This window comes from Ischnura elegans, chromosome 12, assembly GCF_921293095.1.
Source record: "Ischnura elegans chromosome 12, ioIscEleg1.1, whole genome shotgun sequence".
Classification (NCBI taxonomy): Eukaryota; Metazoa; Arthropoda; class Insecta; order Odonata; family Coenagrionidae; genus Ischnura; species Ischnura elegans.
Genome location: NC_060257.1, coordinates 31,871,142 through 31,888,841, shown reverse-complemented (window position 1 = coordinate 31,888,841; position 17,700 = coordinate 31,871,142). Strand labels below are relative to the sequence as shown.

The window sequence follows — 17,700 nt, the reverse complement described above, 5'->3', positions numbered from 1 at the left end:
GACCTAAACTCCAAGAACTTAAGATCATTATATAATAGAGGTCAAGAAGAAAAAAAAATTCATTATTAAATTTTTAAATTTTACCTCCGTGTTTTTTCCAGATGCAAATATTTTATATTTGAGAATTGGGAAAGTGCTGAAATAAGTCGATTCTCTACCCTCTGAAATTTTGAAAATGATAGAGTAATGTATGTACTAAATTATTATTTATTTATTTTCAACTTCCTCGTAAACAACTCAAAGGGGCCTTTACAATGGGAGTCCCGAAATTTACAGTACTTAACACAAACATTTATACACTGGATAAGGATCACGTATCCAAATGGGACTCGAACCCACGATCCTCAGTTCGTCAGGCAAGGACTTTACTAAACCGCCACCGAGGCAAGCCAAAATTAGAAATATGACACCAAAATCACTCCCGTTCGATCAGTCTTTTTTGCGACGAATCATTCATTTAAATAGTACGTCTTCACTATGAAAGTTTAAGGGCATAGAGCGTAATTAGCCTGCAAATATTTGCTTGAATTTTTCGAAAATTTCACCGTAAATTTGATCTCTTATGTAAAACATGTATGTTTGAAATACAAGCCAGAGTTGGAAAATATGTATCGGCTTACCCTGAAAATTTGTAAATGGTATCGTAATTTTTAAACGGATTATTCTCAAATCGAAAAAAGACCAATCTTACGGGAGTCTTCTTAATATGCTCAATCGCTCACAGTAGGATTGTTCCAAATGTATTTGTTCGTTAGAAGTGGGGTATTTGAAAACATATGCGGCAACCTAGAAGATTATGCGACTTTCCGAATGAAATTCAGTAGATTACATGAGTATCCCGAGTGGTACCAGTGGAGTCAGATTTTGATGGATTACCACGGTGAATACCTTTTCATCCACTTTGGAACTCGCCGGTGAATTTATCTAATATGCGTTTCTGAAATCTGATAAAACGGAAATTGATTGATTACTGCGAAAACAAGCGATAACGATTAGATAACAGAGTCTAGAGGTACGTGTGTGCGTAATTTAAGCGTTATATATTCGCATTCACTAAATGTCAATCCTCAGTTTACTCGGGATTCTTAGGATAGGTGTTTTTTAAATTAAACGAACGTTCAGAGGAGATAAATTAGCAAATATGTCAAAATAATAATGAGTTTTATTATTCCATACAACAAATTACACTTCAATTTCAAACGTAGAGTAATTTATTGGTACCCTTGAGGGAGAACCTTTTTAAGACTGCCATCAAAAAAATACACATATATACACATAAGAGATATTGATATTAATAATAATACTAATAATATAATTTTATTCCACTGATATTCAAATACATTACATCGAAAACCCCTGCAATAATTATGGAAACTATAGGTATCCCTTTGTGGAATAGTTTTGGGGTTACCATCATACAGTGTTTAAAACATAACTGGCGCTAACATACATGAAAAATAAATTTATTTCGTTTAATTCAGTGATTTGTTTTCTTACCGATTGCATTCGATTTTGAATTTCCAGTAATTTACACATAGATAACTAACTTTCTTACATAACGTATGAGAATTACATACACACAATATACCTTTAATTGAAAACGTTTTATAACACCTCTCTTAGCAGAAACTTCCTCATACCGCATAAGCCATTTTTAACCGCGGATGTTATATAGCACAATAAAGATATTGATGAATAAAAGAGAGTTTCTTAAGAACTTTGAAGTGTGTTAATATGCGCTTTGCCATTGTTTTTCTTAAATCCAAATCTTGAGCTGAAAATATAAGATAAAAGGAAAGTAGCTTTATCTCCGTATTGATATAATTTTGTGCTATTAAATTATCTACGAAATAATGAGAAAACTATGATTAATTTTCCTAAATAAATGTTTTCTGTAGCTCAGGCTTCCGTACCGTTCGTTAATTGACATTTTGACCATTCCTTCTTGGTTGCATTGGATTTGAATGCCCCAAGATAGCATTTACCCTTAATTTTTTATTTCTTCCGACTTGAAGACGCCAACTATAATGCTAATGCTATTTCTTCGTAGAAGAATCGTAGAACGAAATGGTCACTGTCGAAAGGAACGAAGAAACCTACGTATATTTATTTTTACGTTTGGAATTTGAAAATAGATGTAATTGCATGGATCTTCTATCTCAAACGGTCAATTTTAAATTACCATAAGGCATAACCCGCATGAGGGAAAAAAATTATTCCCTCTGGATACAGAAACAGGAAGTGCTGGGGTCAATGACCTCTAGATCCACTGAAAATGAAATCAAATCCGTCTGAATGGTATGGAATTATGATTTGAGGATTGTCTACGAGCTAGTATCGACCCCAACCAAATGGAAGGGGATTGTGACGAATATTTTTTGATTGGCCATGCTTCTTCAAATAACACCCCTCAGAGCGTCTTCCTTTTGAAAGAAAAAAATTCTTCCTTGGGCAAGAATGAGAATTGATGGAAAGGTCTGCCTCGCCACCATTGTGATCTGAGATTCCGTTACAATCGGGCCACACATATTCGCCGCTTGCATTTCTATTGTTCGATCGCGAGGGAGAATCGTTTCCGATTTCAATTCTTCTTTTCGCCCCAAAGCAACGCACTAACCTACTCATTTACCGCAAAAGATCACCCTTTCGGACGAGAGTTTCATTATCACCTCTTTTTTGGCATCATGCCTATAGCAGAAGCCGGTGGTGGACTGCCTGGGAAGAATGACTCCTTTGAGGCACACAAGAAATCGACTCTTTTGTCCTAATTCACACCAGTTGCGGCTTGAAGTTACTCTTCGAGACTATCTGAGGTTGACTACGACATCTCAGTGTATGTAATCTTAATCGAAAATGTCGCGGAATAATTGTGAAGACTCTGCATTCCTTAACTACTTATGGTATTCCTTGAATGCCTCAGAGAAATTAGCTTCGGTAGCTCAGTGTACATAAACATCTTAAAAACCTCGTAATATAAATTGGGATTTCTTTGCATTATTAAATAATTATAGTTAACCGTGATACTTGTAAGCTTGGTTCTGCTTGGTTCCTTTTAAAGGGATACATTTTCAGGTACCAATTTATTTAATTTCACATGATGGAAATTCCATCTTTCCCAGTTCAGTTCTTGGCAATCATCCAACAAAAAAATTCACATTGAGCCAACCGCTCCATACCTGTACTAGAATTTATTATCCTAACAGTAGCATTTTAATTGGAACTGTCACAAAGCCATTATCTAGGAATGTGGGTAAATCGTGTTTGCACTCAAAATAAAAACTATCGTACGCAGTCTTTGAGATTAAGGTCTGAGAACGGTTAGTTAGCTAGTAACGGACCTGTACAGCATAATTATCATTTAATTGTGTGATAGAATTTTTTTTGATGCACCATCTATCGTTCCCATCGAATTCATTCACCGCAACTACCGGAAATGACCCTTCAATCAACGGGATGTGATTGGTTTATATGCAGGTGCGAATAAAAAGATAATTGTGCAGGAAAACAAGTTGTAATTCTTATATACATCCGAGTAGACAGCATGTATAGAGTAGTGCTTGCTGCGAAAAGAAAATAATTGTGACCTCAAACAGAAGTTTTCCGTCGACGCGGGCAATTTTTTACACCCGCATCTCAGTCGCCATTTTGGGTCAAATATTCCTTGAGCGGGACAGAGGAATTGTTGCTCTAAGTGGCACATCTAGCGTCAATTTCAATGTGACTCGAATCATAAAGAATTGCTCTCGAGCACACCCAATGAAAATAATCGCTTTCCTGTCCGGAAGCAGAAACGGGGACGAAGACATCGATATAATGTCATCAGCGGCATAGCGATGAGCGCTGTTCCCAGCGGGCATTTCCGTAACTATCTCCAACACTCAGGCGGTGCGAAGTAAAGTGGGTGGCACTGCTCGAATAAATCGAAGTAAGGAATACACGCTTACATTTCCGAGTGATTATTTTTTTTATCTAATTGCATATTTGATTGAAAAATATATCGAGGTGTTCTCACGCTAGGGAATTTATATTTATTTTTAGAGAACTTTATCCTTATAAACTACGATAATAAACACATTTTGGCTTTTGATTTGGCAGGCGAGGAATTCACCGTGGCTTTACGTGGCGTGGCGTGAATTTACTCAATTTATTATCACGTAAACTCCTATTTTTATATTTATTTTGACATTCAATTCCGTTTTTCTGAACTCACGCAAAAAATTGTTTATTTTATTACGTCTTCGAAACCAATATTGCCATCCCTTCTCCGATTTCTGGCCATGGTTAATTATTTCGATTGAAATTTATTTGTCTACATACGTCAAAAAGAGATGGAGTCTTCCGAGTAATCAGATTTTTCCTCCAATCAAATCTTCCTATCTTCAACCCACGATGTGCGACCCCCTGCTTGCTTGCCTCCTTCCTTCCCAACAGTATCTCTTGTACGTGTCTTCTTTCTCGGTCACGATTCGTGGTTCCAATCGTCCCTTGGGCCTCCCACGATCCTTTTCCTCTCTAGCCTCGAACAAGATGACCGACCCAATCGCCAAAAACGCCGAGAAATCCTCCTCCGCAGAAAGAACGAGACCACGTGATCCGCAATTTGCGAGGAAAAAACCAACGAGAATTTTGGCTTGGGAGTTTGCCCTTTGTGTGCCGATGAGTTGGCCAAAAACACACATAACACACCATGGCAACGAATGCCTACCGAGGTAAAGGGGCAGTACAGGCGCAAGTAATACTGGAGTGCCTGGGGGTGTGGTATACCCGCCAGGGTAAGCGGTAGGTGCGGGGGCCCTCCGCCAGAAAAAAATTAAGATTATTGGTTCAAAATGTTGAGTTTTACGGCCTTCTGCGGGGTATTTTGTTAATCCTCACACTATTATATAAACAATATTAATCCAATTAAGTGAAATAGATTTAACTTAAAAATTTCTCTGAGCTCTGGGGGGGGGGGTTTTATCCCCCAAAACCCCCCCTCCTCGCTGCGCCACTGCTGAGGTACGATGAAAATCGATTAAGTCGTGGTCACAGTAAGTATGCTAGCTCCTCTTTCTGTAATGGTAAATAAGATTTATTATTACGAATTGAAAGTTCTAGTGGGGTGCTATTCAAGTATCCAAGCCCATCTCCTCGTCCAGATTCGCTGGAAAATGGATGGGACTAAAGTATAATTAATAAAACTATTATCTTTCTGAGAAAATAATCCCATGTAACCGAAATTCAAGTATTATTGATTGATATTAATTTATACGAAATAACTTTAACGAATTAGAATTTTATTCAGGAGGAAACTAAATCTTCAAATATTTTTTATATATTATTATTTTGTTACCTGGTATAAACGTGGTATTAGAGAATTAAATAAATATTTTTCCTTGAGGCTAAATATGAAGTTTTAAATGTGAGACCAAGTACAAGGAAATTTATAATTTGTCGTAGAAGATGTGAGGACATCGTGGTAACCATTTTAATTGCCAGACATTGGTTACGTTCCTAATCTGTGACTATTTATGCACTGATCGTGAATTTCCAACCGTGTAAGGATTTTACTGCCTCTTGACTTCCTTCATTGTAGCCTTTTTTTAACTCTCCCCTTAACAATGTTTACTATGATCTCTTGAGTGTATTCATTGTATAACCAATATTTGTTATTTTTATTCACTTCGTTATGCCATGTCTACTTCGCAAACTATAATGCTTGATTTTTTTCTTCGTACAGGGTGACAGTCGACGATCTCAATCCGCAGAACAGTCGAGTCGAAGACGGTGTCCAAGATGGGTGCAGCCGAAGCGACAAGGTTGCGCCTGGGTGCGGCGGCCATTTTGTTCCTAATGAGTGCTGCCTCCGTTAGCGGTAAGAGCTCAAATCTGAATACTTTCAAGTTATTTTTAGATTATTATCCCTCAATTATAAAATGTATCAATACGCATTATCACGGTAACATTTTAACAATAATAGCTTGGTCAGTACTAATGGAAATTAACTCATTTTAAAAAAAGACAATGGCAGTCAGTAGAAAATCGTTTCAGTATTGACTTAGTGGAAGTTTGATATATCCATAAAAAACACAATGATAAATTTCCACACTACGAATCATGGTTTCAACATATTATGTCATTTTTCACATTTCATTTTGACGGTGAAAAAGACATAATATGTTGAAACCATTTTGGTTTTAAGGTTTCTGCAGCGATTAGATAAATTAGTTTAAGATTAATAAACACGCAGACGTTTACCCGAAAATGGAATACAATAGTGTTGAAACCACGATCGGTAGTTGAGTTTTTAATTTAAGTATGGAAATTGCCATTTGTGTTTTTATCATGGATACTAGCAGTTAGGTTTTAAGAGATTTTCCACTCATCCAGTCCCTAACCAACCCTGTTATTTTAATGCATGCTTAATATTTTTATATTTTGCCATAATAATATTAAAAACGTGGTTAACCCATTATTCCCCAGACTGCACATAGGGCTTTTAACTCCGGTTATTTCGTATTTTACGGTTAGTTATGGCCTAATTAAGATTAATTTTCGGACAAAATTATTATATTCAGCATAATATATGATTTGCATAATGTTGCGTTTACGCAACGCTGGGAAAACTCCGGAAAATAAAAGCAAAAAAAATTTTAAAAACTTAGGTTGCATATTTTATTTTTCATCGTCTTTTCTGATGTTATGTTCAATAATATGCTGCTCGGAATGAACCGTAGCGCTTTGAACAACATAATTATCCTTGATTTGCAAATTTGACATCTTCGCCGGGAATTATATGTAGCCTGCGGATGAAATGCCGTATTCTACCTTGACGGGCATGCTGCGGTTAACCCCACATACATGTTATTTTTCCTAAGGTGTCCCGCATGGTGACACCGATTTTTATGCCAAATGTCATCAGTCATTGTATTGGAAACGATTTCTAGTCTCAGTAAAGTTTTACGATGTCGGACCGAAATTCTAACTGAGGAATTGCTTTGCCCGTGACTTCGGCGTAAAATCACCACGGATTCACCACTGCACTGTCAACCCCTTTTTGGACTAGAGGCCACCTCCATTTTTTGCTCATACAGTGGATACGGTAGCATATAGCATAATTATTGAGAAAATCTACCCCTCCCATTCCCTGATTGTAATCGTTGATAATATTTCGATTTTCTACGGGAATCTCCGGGAATATCTTTTCGTCCTTACTATGGGTACCATATTCCCATAATTTAAAGCAACAGCGATGACAGAGTTATCCTGCCATCGCACTAAGAGAATATTTTTTGATCTGTCAAACGAATAGAAGAAATCCCCGTTAGGTTTTTTTGTCAAATCTCTCGAAGATTGAGTGAGCAGTTTTCCGTTCGATTTCTTCTTTCTTTTCCCGTTGAAAAATAACAATTATCACTTAAGAGATAATAATTTGTAGATTTACTAATAGATTGTTACTGATGAAGAAATTATCAAAATACTTGGCAAGAATTTCCGGAGACTAACAAAAAAATTCAGAAAATTTATTACAACCCTTTCTTCTAGTGAACTTACAAATCCTAGGCGTATCACTTTCAAGTTCCACCTCTCCATATGGCAAAAATTCATATAGATAGCCTGTAGATGAGGCCAGACATCACAATGTATAACCTACTCTAAATTGTTCCCCACGAATGAACATTTTAGCTGTGTGCCACCTGAAATATGGAACCATTTGTTAGGAAAATTCCTAACTGAATGGAATTTTGGTTAAGTCTATTGAGAAAAAGTCCAACTTTCAAAAATGTATTACTTTGTGTATCATGATAATATATGATACCCCGACAACATTACCATTCCAATTATTTTTTTATATCTGCCTCACTCTGAGTAAATATATGGTTATTTATCTCCTCAGCGTAATTATTGAGTAGCTCAAAATTAATTCAATTAATTTTCCGCTGAGAAATAAGTGACGGAGCTCAATTGGTGAGTGGCCTCCATACTGAGTAATAAGTCTTTCTATTCCCTTTTTAACACAGAAATTCGGGACTCCTACGGAGGTAGATTCTATTTTTTCACATTTAGATGAACCGCTGTTTGTTCTCTGCATCTTTTACCTGGGCGTGCGCGTTTACTGGACGATTTTTCTTTTGATACTGCTTGAGTAAAATATGATTTACCTTGCAGCACCTCCTGCAATATTCGAAAAACTGAGAAGATGTAATCCCCATTGTAGTTCCAAAGTTAAGAAAATATTATAAATCGCCTCTCCTGTCAATTTACATTCTTCAGTTACCTTCTTGACGCTTCTTATAAAGTATACGTCTGAGGCGTGTAGAAATAACGAATAAATTTTTCTTCAATTTTAAATCTGAAGGAAACCCCTGAATAAATTATTTAGCAAAAACCGAGCAAAAACTATGCGGTATGATTGATATAATTACTGGATGAGAATTTAAGATGCATTTCAGAAGACAATTTCATTGATACGAACCCAACTGAAGCTAGATTATAAGCCTTACATCACCTAAGCGATAGAAGAAAAAATAGGTAACTCAGGATTGCACGGAGAAAATTCCAATGAGTGACTAGAGGAACGCTCCACCTTCTATCACAATCCTGCTTCAACTAATAGGTTTCTCACCCTCCCATTCTACCATCTCTGAAAGTGAATACATCTGAAGCTGAATTTAACGTCTACGAAGTAATCCTTTCACTCAACGACATGGGAATGACATTGCCCTGTATCGGTTCCACGTGTGCGCGCAACAGTTTGACTCCACGAAGTACCAGGGTGTTCGATGTAAAATTCGTACCGATGGCCATGTTGGAATTCAAGATACCATTCACCCTTTACTATGCAAACTCACAACCTGTGAGTGCCAAAAATGCATCTAAACTGCCTCCAAAAGACTACGTTGTCGATTAAAAGCCATATTGACGATTCTCGTTATGCTTTGAGACAAGCCCTCTGGTCTACCAGAGAATTCCCATCGTTGCGTAAACGCAACATTATTTACAACAACCATATTTATACCAGTAGCGATGAAAGTTCGTGAAAAAAATAAGCATGATGAATAAAGAAGCTTAGAACTAAGAGAAAACATTACCTCAAGCAAGATCGCCCAATAAATCTTTGTAAAAAAATATTTAAAGTTTGTAGTACTTCAGCGCCTCGAAATAGGCAAATTTCAAAGTAAAATAAAAATTATTATTTTAATGATTATTTTTCCAAAAATAACTGAAAAAGAGCGAATGGTATTTCAGGAATTCAGAAACCCTGAGAAAAAATTATCCTGAAGCAAAGGTTTTTTATAATAATTTCACTTCAATAATGTTGCGTTTACGCAACGCTGGGGATTAATGGGTTAAGATAGGGTTAAATGTCATTCCATCTGGAAAAGACTAGCCATAAGGTTGTGTATTTCTATTGTGACTATTTTATAATTATGGTTAGCCCTATAACTAATCATAAGTGCATCTTCAATAATTAATCCTCGTCCTAAATTTTTCTTTCATTTCTAAACAATTATCATTGCACGAATATTCCTAATATGTAGATACGTATACCGCACTTCACGGGAGATTTCAATGCCTGAATTTAAATTTGAATGGATGAGGCAGATGCTTTGTGGAGATCCATTATGAGATACGAAGTGAAACACTTTACATTTTTCACATAAAAATTTATTAAACTACAGTCGACTTGTTTCAGCGCAATTATTAAGACTCTTGTCTTGATAATGCTGCAGTGCAGCGAAACATGTCGACTGTAGTATAATAAATTTTTATGTGGAAAATGCAAAGTGTTTCACTTCATATCTGCTGATCTTTAAGCCATGGTGGAGACTTGAACGCCGGATCCTCATGCTGTACTTGAGATTTTAACGTTAGAATTTGTGGAGGACGCTTAACTCCTACCCGATAAGTCTGACTTACTGATTATTACTTTGTACTGGGGCATCATCAAAGTGCCATACCTAAAATTACCCGATTTCGTGAATATAACACTGATCATCCTGATCGCCACACGTTTGTGCATTCGTTTCCCTATCGCTATTTCCCTATTTGTAAGGCTTAGTGGCTGTGGACGTATCTCGGAATTTCCACCGGGTAGGGCACTCAATCTCTGTTGACGTTTCGTTCAAGTACTTTTTCATCGAAACGTCGGCATTAACGGAGTTTCTAACCCGGTGGGAAGCCCGAGAGACATTCACAGCCACCATTCGCCGGGAAAGAATCAAATCCTTCTTGTAATACGTGCCATAAATGCGCCTAAACGCGTTGAGCCTTTCATTGCGCCTAAACGCGTGCATAAACAGCAGTACAAGACGCATTCCATGTATGCAGGAGATCTTGGCCTTCAAACGCCTTTAACACAATTTTAAGCGCATTATTTGCGTGAAAAAAAGTCCATTACCATTTCATTGCAGCTCCGATGTGTCCTTGAACGCTCCTCGCCCTTGATTCCCGAATTAAAGGAATCCACTTTTATAGACCTCTAAATTGAGCTATTCAGTCTAGACTTGGAGCTATAAAATCAACTCTATTCAGTGGCTCAGGCAGTGATACTTTTATTGTGGCCATCAGTAATTTCACTTTTCCTGGAACTCTTGGAACGTAATTTCTCATTTGGCTTAAGATCACTGATTTATTAATTCATTTGGGTATTTTGCAGTGCTAGTCCAAGCATAATAAAGTTTCCCCATAAAAATGAAGCAGGAAAATAATTCTTACTGACCAAACAACAGCACATTATTCTTGCCATTTCAGCTCTAATTAAAGTATTTTATTTGATTGTTTGAACTACAATTGACTCATATTTCCACAGGACGGATGGCTTTCGAGAAATTGACTAACATGGACTTCAGAGGCACAACGTACTACACTGTGAGGAACCTAACACTGGCTGAATGTCAAAATTGGTGCGGGGAGGAAGCCAAGTGCTTAGCAGCTTCGTTCAGGTAAGTTATATATAAGCCTCGAAAAATAATCAAAGAGCAATTTATAATTGTCATGTTAAGCGACGTCGACTCAGTTTTTAATGGTATTATTTCTCCATTTAATTCTCGGATATTTATCCTTTTAATTCCATATTACCGGATGCCTCACAAGAGTTTAGCCAGTTTTTGTTTGATTAATGGACTTATGAAATTGAATTTCTGCATTTTAATCAAATATTTAACACAGCTATAAGAAATTTTCCATACTCGAAACCATTCGTATCAGGTATGTTATTATAGAATCAATTTTAACATGATGTACGCAAGCTGTATCCATCTAACGACTTCATAACAAAGATTCAATTTTCGTTTAAATTTCTAAAAATAAATTTTCTCATTTCAATCATTCGCACATCTTCACCTGCCTATTTTTTTCATTAAAACACGCCATCGTGGGAAATATCTGGACATTTCAGTGGAATAACTCCTTTTCTACAAAGGAATGCTCCTTTGAATTTCGAATGTAGGTATTTCACGTTCATAAGTCTTCATTTCCTCGTAAAATGCAAAACAAAAGAATAAACTTTGAAAGATTTACAAATATATTTTTTTAAAGCACCACCCTTGTTTCATATCATTGGTTACACCTGAATATGTAACTATGTTGTAAAATCCGGGTCGTTAAATATATTAGTGAACCTTACAAAGGTTATTCTTTTATTTTCCATAATTGAAATTCTACACAAGGTTAAGCCTGAGGTTATCAGTTATATTCTGATAAAATGTGTTATCTAATAAAAATTCATTTGCTTATGAGTTTTTTCTTCTTTATAAATCCGCACAGTTTTGTTCCGAATCCTCTACTGCCAGTCCAGGAAACTGTGTGTCAACTGCAGAATGAAACTACAGCGACAAACCCATCGGCTGTCGCGCAGAAGGGAGTCGACATGTACTACATGGTCAAGCTGAACATTCGATCAGGTTTGTGAACTTTCACTGTTCTTCTGTTAAAACTCTGACTTGAAATCTTTCCCCTGCCTTTGCTCACGAAATTGTTTTTGGTAAATTAAGGCATTTATTCATTTGACAGTGCGCTGAAAAATGATATCGAATAGAATGCAATAATTATACTAATAGTGTCCATTTTTCACGAAATCTTTTCAATCTCCACAATTTACGAATGGAGTGATTAATACCTTAAAAGGCATTTTAAAAAATTCAAACAAATAGAAAATTAACGTATAAATATAAATAGCTATTATTAATTTATTTATCTTTAACTTTGAAGATATAAATATAATATATTGATTACGTCCCTGATAATGTGTAATGACATTGAATATAATTAAATTCAGAAGAAATTTCATAATTATTTAAATATTTAAGCCTTTTAAACGAGTTGAAAAGTATTTTTAATCATTGCTCTCGGAATAATTTTACCGGAAGTGATTTTTTACTTTTATATCGTTGTAATTATAAACAGTTTAAAACACTTAAATATTCCAAATGTCTAACGTCACCCATTAAAGTATACAAAATTTTGTAGCAGAATATAGTAGTTGAGCATACACTAATATACAGTGCAGAAAGTATGAATTTTTTGTTACATGATAAAGAATTTCACTCTATTCATTTTTCGAAGCAATTCATGGTCAAATGATCAACTAAGATTTCTTATTTCCCACAAATTTTATAATAACAGCTTACTACACGCGTTTTGATTGTAACACAATCATCATCATCATCAGGAACAAATCAGGTGAAATTTAACTGAATTTAAATTGAACATCCTGAAGAGAATTATTTCTGTATTATTTGGACAGTAAATTGAGTTTTCACCCTCCAATTACTTCATCAAAATCTCTAAATATGTGGATGTACGTAATAAAGTCATCAATCCATGTGGATTAGAAGCATATGAATTGTTTTGAATTGTTTTAACACATTGATTTATTCTATATTCGATGTAAAATTCTGTATACGAGCTCAGCATTTGAATTTGGATATAAATACGTACGACGAATGGCTAATTGTAACATACATTGGAATTAATTGCGTCAATTTGATGGGATCTTACAATGGACTTGCGGGCGTAAGCTGCAGTACAAAATGTTAACAACAAATGGCGGTCGCGATGCCGAAAATGCAAAATATTTCTATATTCAAATAAATTTTCATTATAAATGTATTTTAATTCAAAAATACTTATTGTTACAGTAATTATTAAATCAAGTCCCTGTGTACTAACTTGCCCTGAACGAGCCCTTGTTTGCACTGCAGGAGCATGTAAAGTAGTTGCATTTTTATGTAAATTCACTGCTCCACTACTCTAAATGTAGTAGAGTCTCAGTCATAATTTTTTGTGAGATATTTATATTTTTATAAAAAACATTCTGTAAAATTTTCACTTATTTTCATTCAGTCCCTTTTTAAGGCCTGGTTACACGGTGCATTAACCCGTACGGGTTAATGTCTAAATGTATGAACGCGAGAATGAACGGAAAAATTCACCGTATAACCACCCCAAAATGTACAAATGCATGAACGCGTGAACGGAAAATAGAACCTGTTCTAATTTCGTTCATGCATTTGCACAAGTTGATAACAGAGCCACCTGGTGGGAAACGACACATTTAGTTGTCATCTGCAGGGCTATTCCACGGCCGTCTTGGCTATTCAGTAACTCTTTACGCGTATTTGTTCATTTGTACTGTATCGTAAGTGCTTGAATCCTACCACAAACTCACCATTTGCATCAACACTAATATTCGTATAGATTATCCCTGTATGTATGACGGACATACCAAGTTTATTCCTATGGTATCTTATTGGTTGTATTATGCCGGAACAAAACAATCAATGAGGTTGTCACAGAGTTTTCAACACGACATTTGTGAAATACAACGGCTATCATACGACTTCTAGAACACATTTAAACATAATTTATACCATACGAATTAACGACAATTCTACCTTTTATACGCCCGAGGTGGGAATGCGCTGGCCCGCCACAAAAATACGACTCACATTACGCAAGTTCATAAATCGACAAGACCTCTCAACTAACATCTTTTCCATCAACAGCAAATATCTTCTTAAATTTATAACCGTCCCGGACAAAAGTAGAACAAACTATTAAAAATATCTACTCTCATACATCATCTACACTAAATGATCGTAGTTTTTCCCGGCGAATCGAATGAATAAAATCTTCTCGGGTTAAGCACCGGGTCAGGCTTTTTGAGGCCTCAAAAAGCCTGACCCAGTGCTTAACCCGAGAAGATTTTATTCATCATCTACACTCATTGTCAGTGAAACAGATGACAGAAAAATGTCTAGTAAACACGGCTTAAAAACAAGATGCGACTACAAATTTTCAGCCTAAGTATTAACTTTGATAACGGTTTGAAATAAATAGAGTGCTATTGAGATATAGCATTAAGCGAGCGATAACGATAAATATTAAATATAAATAAATATTACTGGCACGAAATGAAACAAGTTCGGCAACTACAATGAAAACCACTGTTTACACGGCAGCGCAAATATATTACCAGTATGTGAAATTTCCTGGTCCTATAGGAAACAACGAAAAGGGAATTATTTTCTGGTAGGTATCGTCTGCTTCCTACCTAATGATACTGTTTTCACATTTAAATTTTGCGCACTGTAAAGGGAATAAATAAAAACTAAACGCCTCGCGTTACGAGAAAATGTGTGGAAACTTGTGCGAACGCATGTACCGTGTAACCGCTCATTCATGCTCCTCGTTCACGCAAACGTCCATGAATTCAGACATGCAAACAGACACGCATTCATACATTAACCCGTACGGGTTAATGCACCGTGTAACCAGGCCTTTAGAATTGACCTGCGAAATCGACGTTAAAAGGCTTTCGGCATTGTTTGACAAGCTCTGGAAAAAAGGAGTGCATTCTCAGTACTAAAACTTATACTGCAAGTAGTTTTTTAAGTACATAACTCAGAGATAACATTTTATTAGTGAGCCTCGTTTCTTTCATAAATATTTATGGCGTTAAAAAGTTACTATTCACAAATTTTTCCCGAGTTTTTACGTAAAGATTTCGACCACCTGTCTTTAATGATAGCAAAATAAAAAAATGGTTTTTAAAAGTTATTTTTATGGTAAACAGACTGGTTTTAAAATTATTCTAATATCTTTTTAAATAGCTTCGAAATTAAAATTTTTGCAAAACACGTTTTTCATCTAAATTTGCCCAGCCGCCCTTTTAAAAATGACTGCCAAAAAAAGTATGGCGTCTACATTTATTTCAAATGGTGTTTTGTGAATGTCCACTTGTAGGGAACCATTGATAAAAAAATCATGATAGTTAAAAATGTCGAGCCACAAATTTCATTGATATTGGGCGATTTGAAATGGAATGACAGAAGCGGAATCGCTAATTGGTGAGTGCTTCTCTTCTCTTCAGAGAACGTGTGCCTTCGGCCGTGGGCTTTTGAGCGCGTGCCCAACCGCATGCTGCGCGGTTTGGACAACGCCCTCATCTACACTTCGTCCAAGGAGGCGTGTCTCGGGGCCTGCCTCAACGAGCGCCGCTTCAAGTGCCGCTCCGCCGAGTACAACTACAACACGCTGCAGTGCCACCTATCCGACTCGGATCGGCGGACGGCTCCGCAACCAGGACAGGGAAGTTCGGCGTCCTTCGGCCAGTTCATCGAGGCCCAGGGAGTGGACTACTTTGAGAACCTCTGCCTCAAGGGTGAGAAATAGAATTACAAATTACATAGGCCAACAATGAAAAAATACTTTTTTAAATTTACTGAAAAATGAAAATACCTTATTCTTATGTTTTTAAAGTTGCTGAATCCAAATATGATGGTTTTAAAGTTGTATAACCCACCATTTATTCACATTTTACAGTTAAATTTATGAAATCAAGCAATGTTTTTAGAATTTAACAGCTTTTTTATAGTTATAATAAAATTGAAAAAGTAGGTCTAATGAACGAAGATAATAGGGATTACTGTTGGTACTTCACCGAGAAGTTCAGCAAGCGATTCATCGCAGAAAAAGCTACACAAGAAGCTTCAAGGAAAAAAAGGGAAAGATAATGTATACGTTCAATGGTGTCAGGCTCAACTTTGTGGAAGTTAAAGTTCACAAATGAAAAAACGACTTCGTTTTCTTCCACTAATTTATTTTCACGGTACGACATGTTTCGACCTTGAGCGGTCATTTACGAGTACGTACTCGTAAATGACCGCTCAAGGTCGAAACATGTCGTACCGTGAAAATAAATTAGTGGAAGAAAACGAAGTCGTTTTTTCATTTGTGAAAGATAATGTAGACCAATTCCAGTTGACAAGTGAACCCTGTATTATCATGCTGTAGTAAATACAAACAATTTTATCACGATGTAGTGAACAGTAAATACAAACAATTTTATGATGTGACACAGTGTTTCGTTGATTTCCCTGCATACCGTATAGGGGTATTAGGCTAAATATTAAATACATATTGCTTGGAAACTATGGGTGATACAAAAAAACTAAGGCCAGGTTTGGATTCGGCACATCAAAATCTATAAAGATCAGCTATTAAAATAAAAAAGTTTTCAAACAAATTTTTTTTTGTTGGCCTATGTTATCAATACGAATAAATACATTCCAATGATGAAATTCGCCATGTAAAAACCATTCGTTCATGTTCCGTCGGCGGAACCTCGTCGTCTCAAGTAAACCTTCAACAACTACATATTTTGGAGAACTATTTCCATAGTAAAAAGTCACATGGATACACTGAGCGGGAAAAGGATGATGTGTGTCTGCTTCATTTTCTAGCATTGAACTTTATAAAAAGGATAAAATGTTCAATTAAGTGTGGTTTTGGATGAATTAACGTTAAAATATCACCTTTTCGATGCCAATTCTTCCATCATACTTGTGCCTTACTTTTAGACAGTATGCGTCCTTATTGAAATTCCATTTTGAATCATTCTCTTTTTACCAGAGGCTTCGTTTTTACCCGCTTCAAAAATAAACTAATAAGCGTATTGAAGAAAGATTTGATGCTTTCCCGGCGAATGATGTGAGTAAACTTCTCTCGGGTTTCCCACCGGGTTAAAGGCTTCATAATGGCCGACGTTTCGAGCTCCGACTCGGCGCTCATCATCAGGGCTACTGGATCGCGTATTAAGCGTATTATTTGAACATAACCTCCAGCGACATATTTGTGACGGTATGAAAATAGGAAAGTGTGATTTTTTCCATCAGTAGCCTCATGTGCTCAGCCAGGAAGGATGTAGCCATAAGGCTAAGGTGGGTGTATATGGGTTAATATAATTACTTGAAAAAAATTTAATATCTGGCGATATTTGGCGTGTGAACTCGAAAATTGTGTGATTTACGTGAAACTAAAGCAAATATTTTCTTTTCCACAGCATCCAGTGCCTGCAAGGATGAGAGAACATACACAATCCCAAGTTTAGGAGTGGCTGAACAAGAAGTTGCCCAGTACGTTGGCCTCAACTATTACGTGGATAAGGCTATTCAGGTAATTAATGGTCCAAATTTCCATTGGTACCAATATCGTCAATTCTCAATAAATTTTCATCAAATTTGATGATCTTTAAAGTTTTAAGTAAACGATTTTACGCTATCATAAAACTGTCCATAAGAATCCAAGTACTCAATTTGTGCTTGAAGTCCAAATTCGAGATAACAACAGTTGTAGTGAGGATGACGTCAAAGACCCAATGTCTGTTTATATAATCTGTTTATATAATTAATTACTTCGTCTTTGGTTATGGTCTTG

The 17,700-nt window shown here is 36.2% G+C and overlaps 1 protein-coding gene across 1 annotated transcript in view; it reads left to right on the top strand.

Annotated features, from left to right (window-relative positions):
• Positions 1-17,700, top strand: part of LOC124169382 — a 203,026-nt gene that overhangs the window by 171,414 nt on the left and 13,912 nt on the right. The window contains exons 2-6 of the mRNA XM_046547972.1: positions 5,720-5,854; positions 10,793-10,925; positions 11,749-11,885; positions 15,356-15,646; positions 17,327-17,439. Of these exons, the coding sequence (XP_046403928.1) occupies positions 5,776-5,854; positions 10,793-10,925; positions 11,749-11,885; positions 15,356-15,646; positions 17,327-17,439 (753 nt within the window). The 5' untranslated portion in view covers positions 5,720-5,775. The remainder of the gene's footprint in view (positions 1-5,719; positions 5,855-10,792; positions 10,926-11,748; positions 11,886-15,355; positions 15,647-17,326; positions 17,440-17,700) is intronic.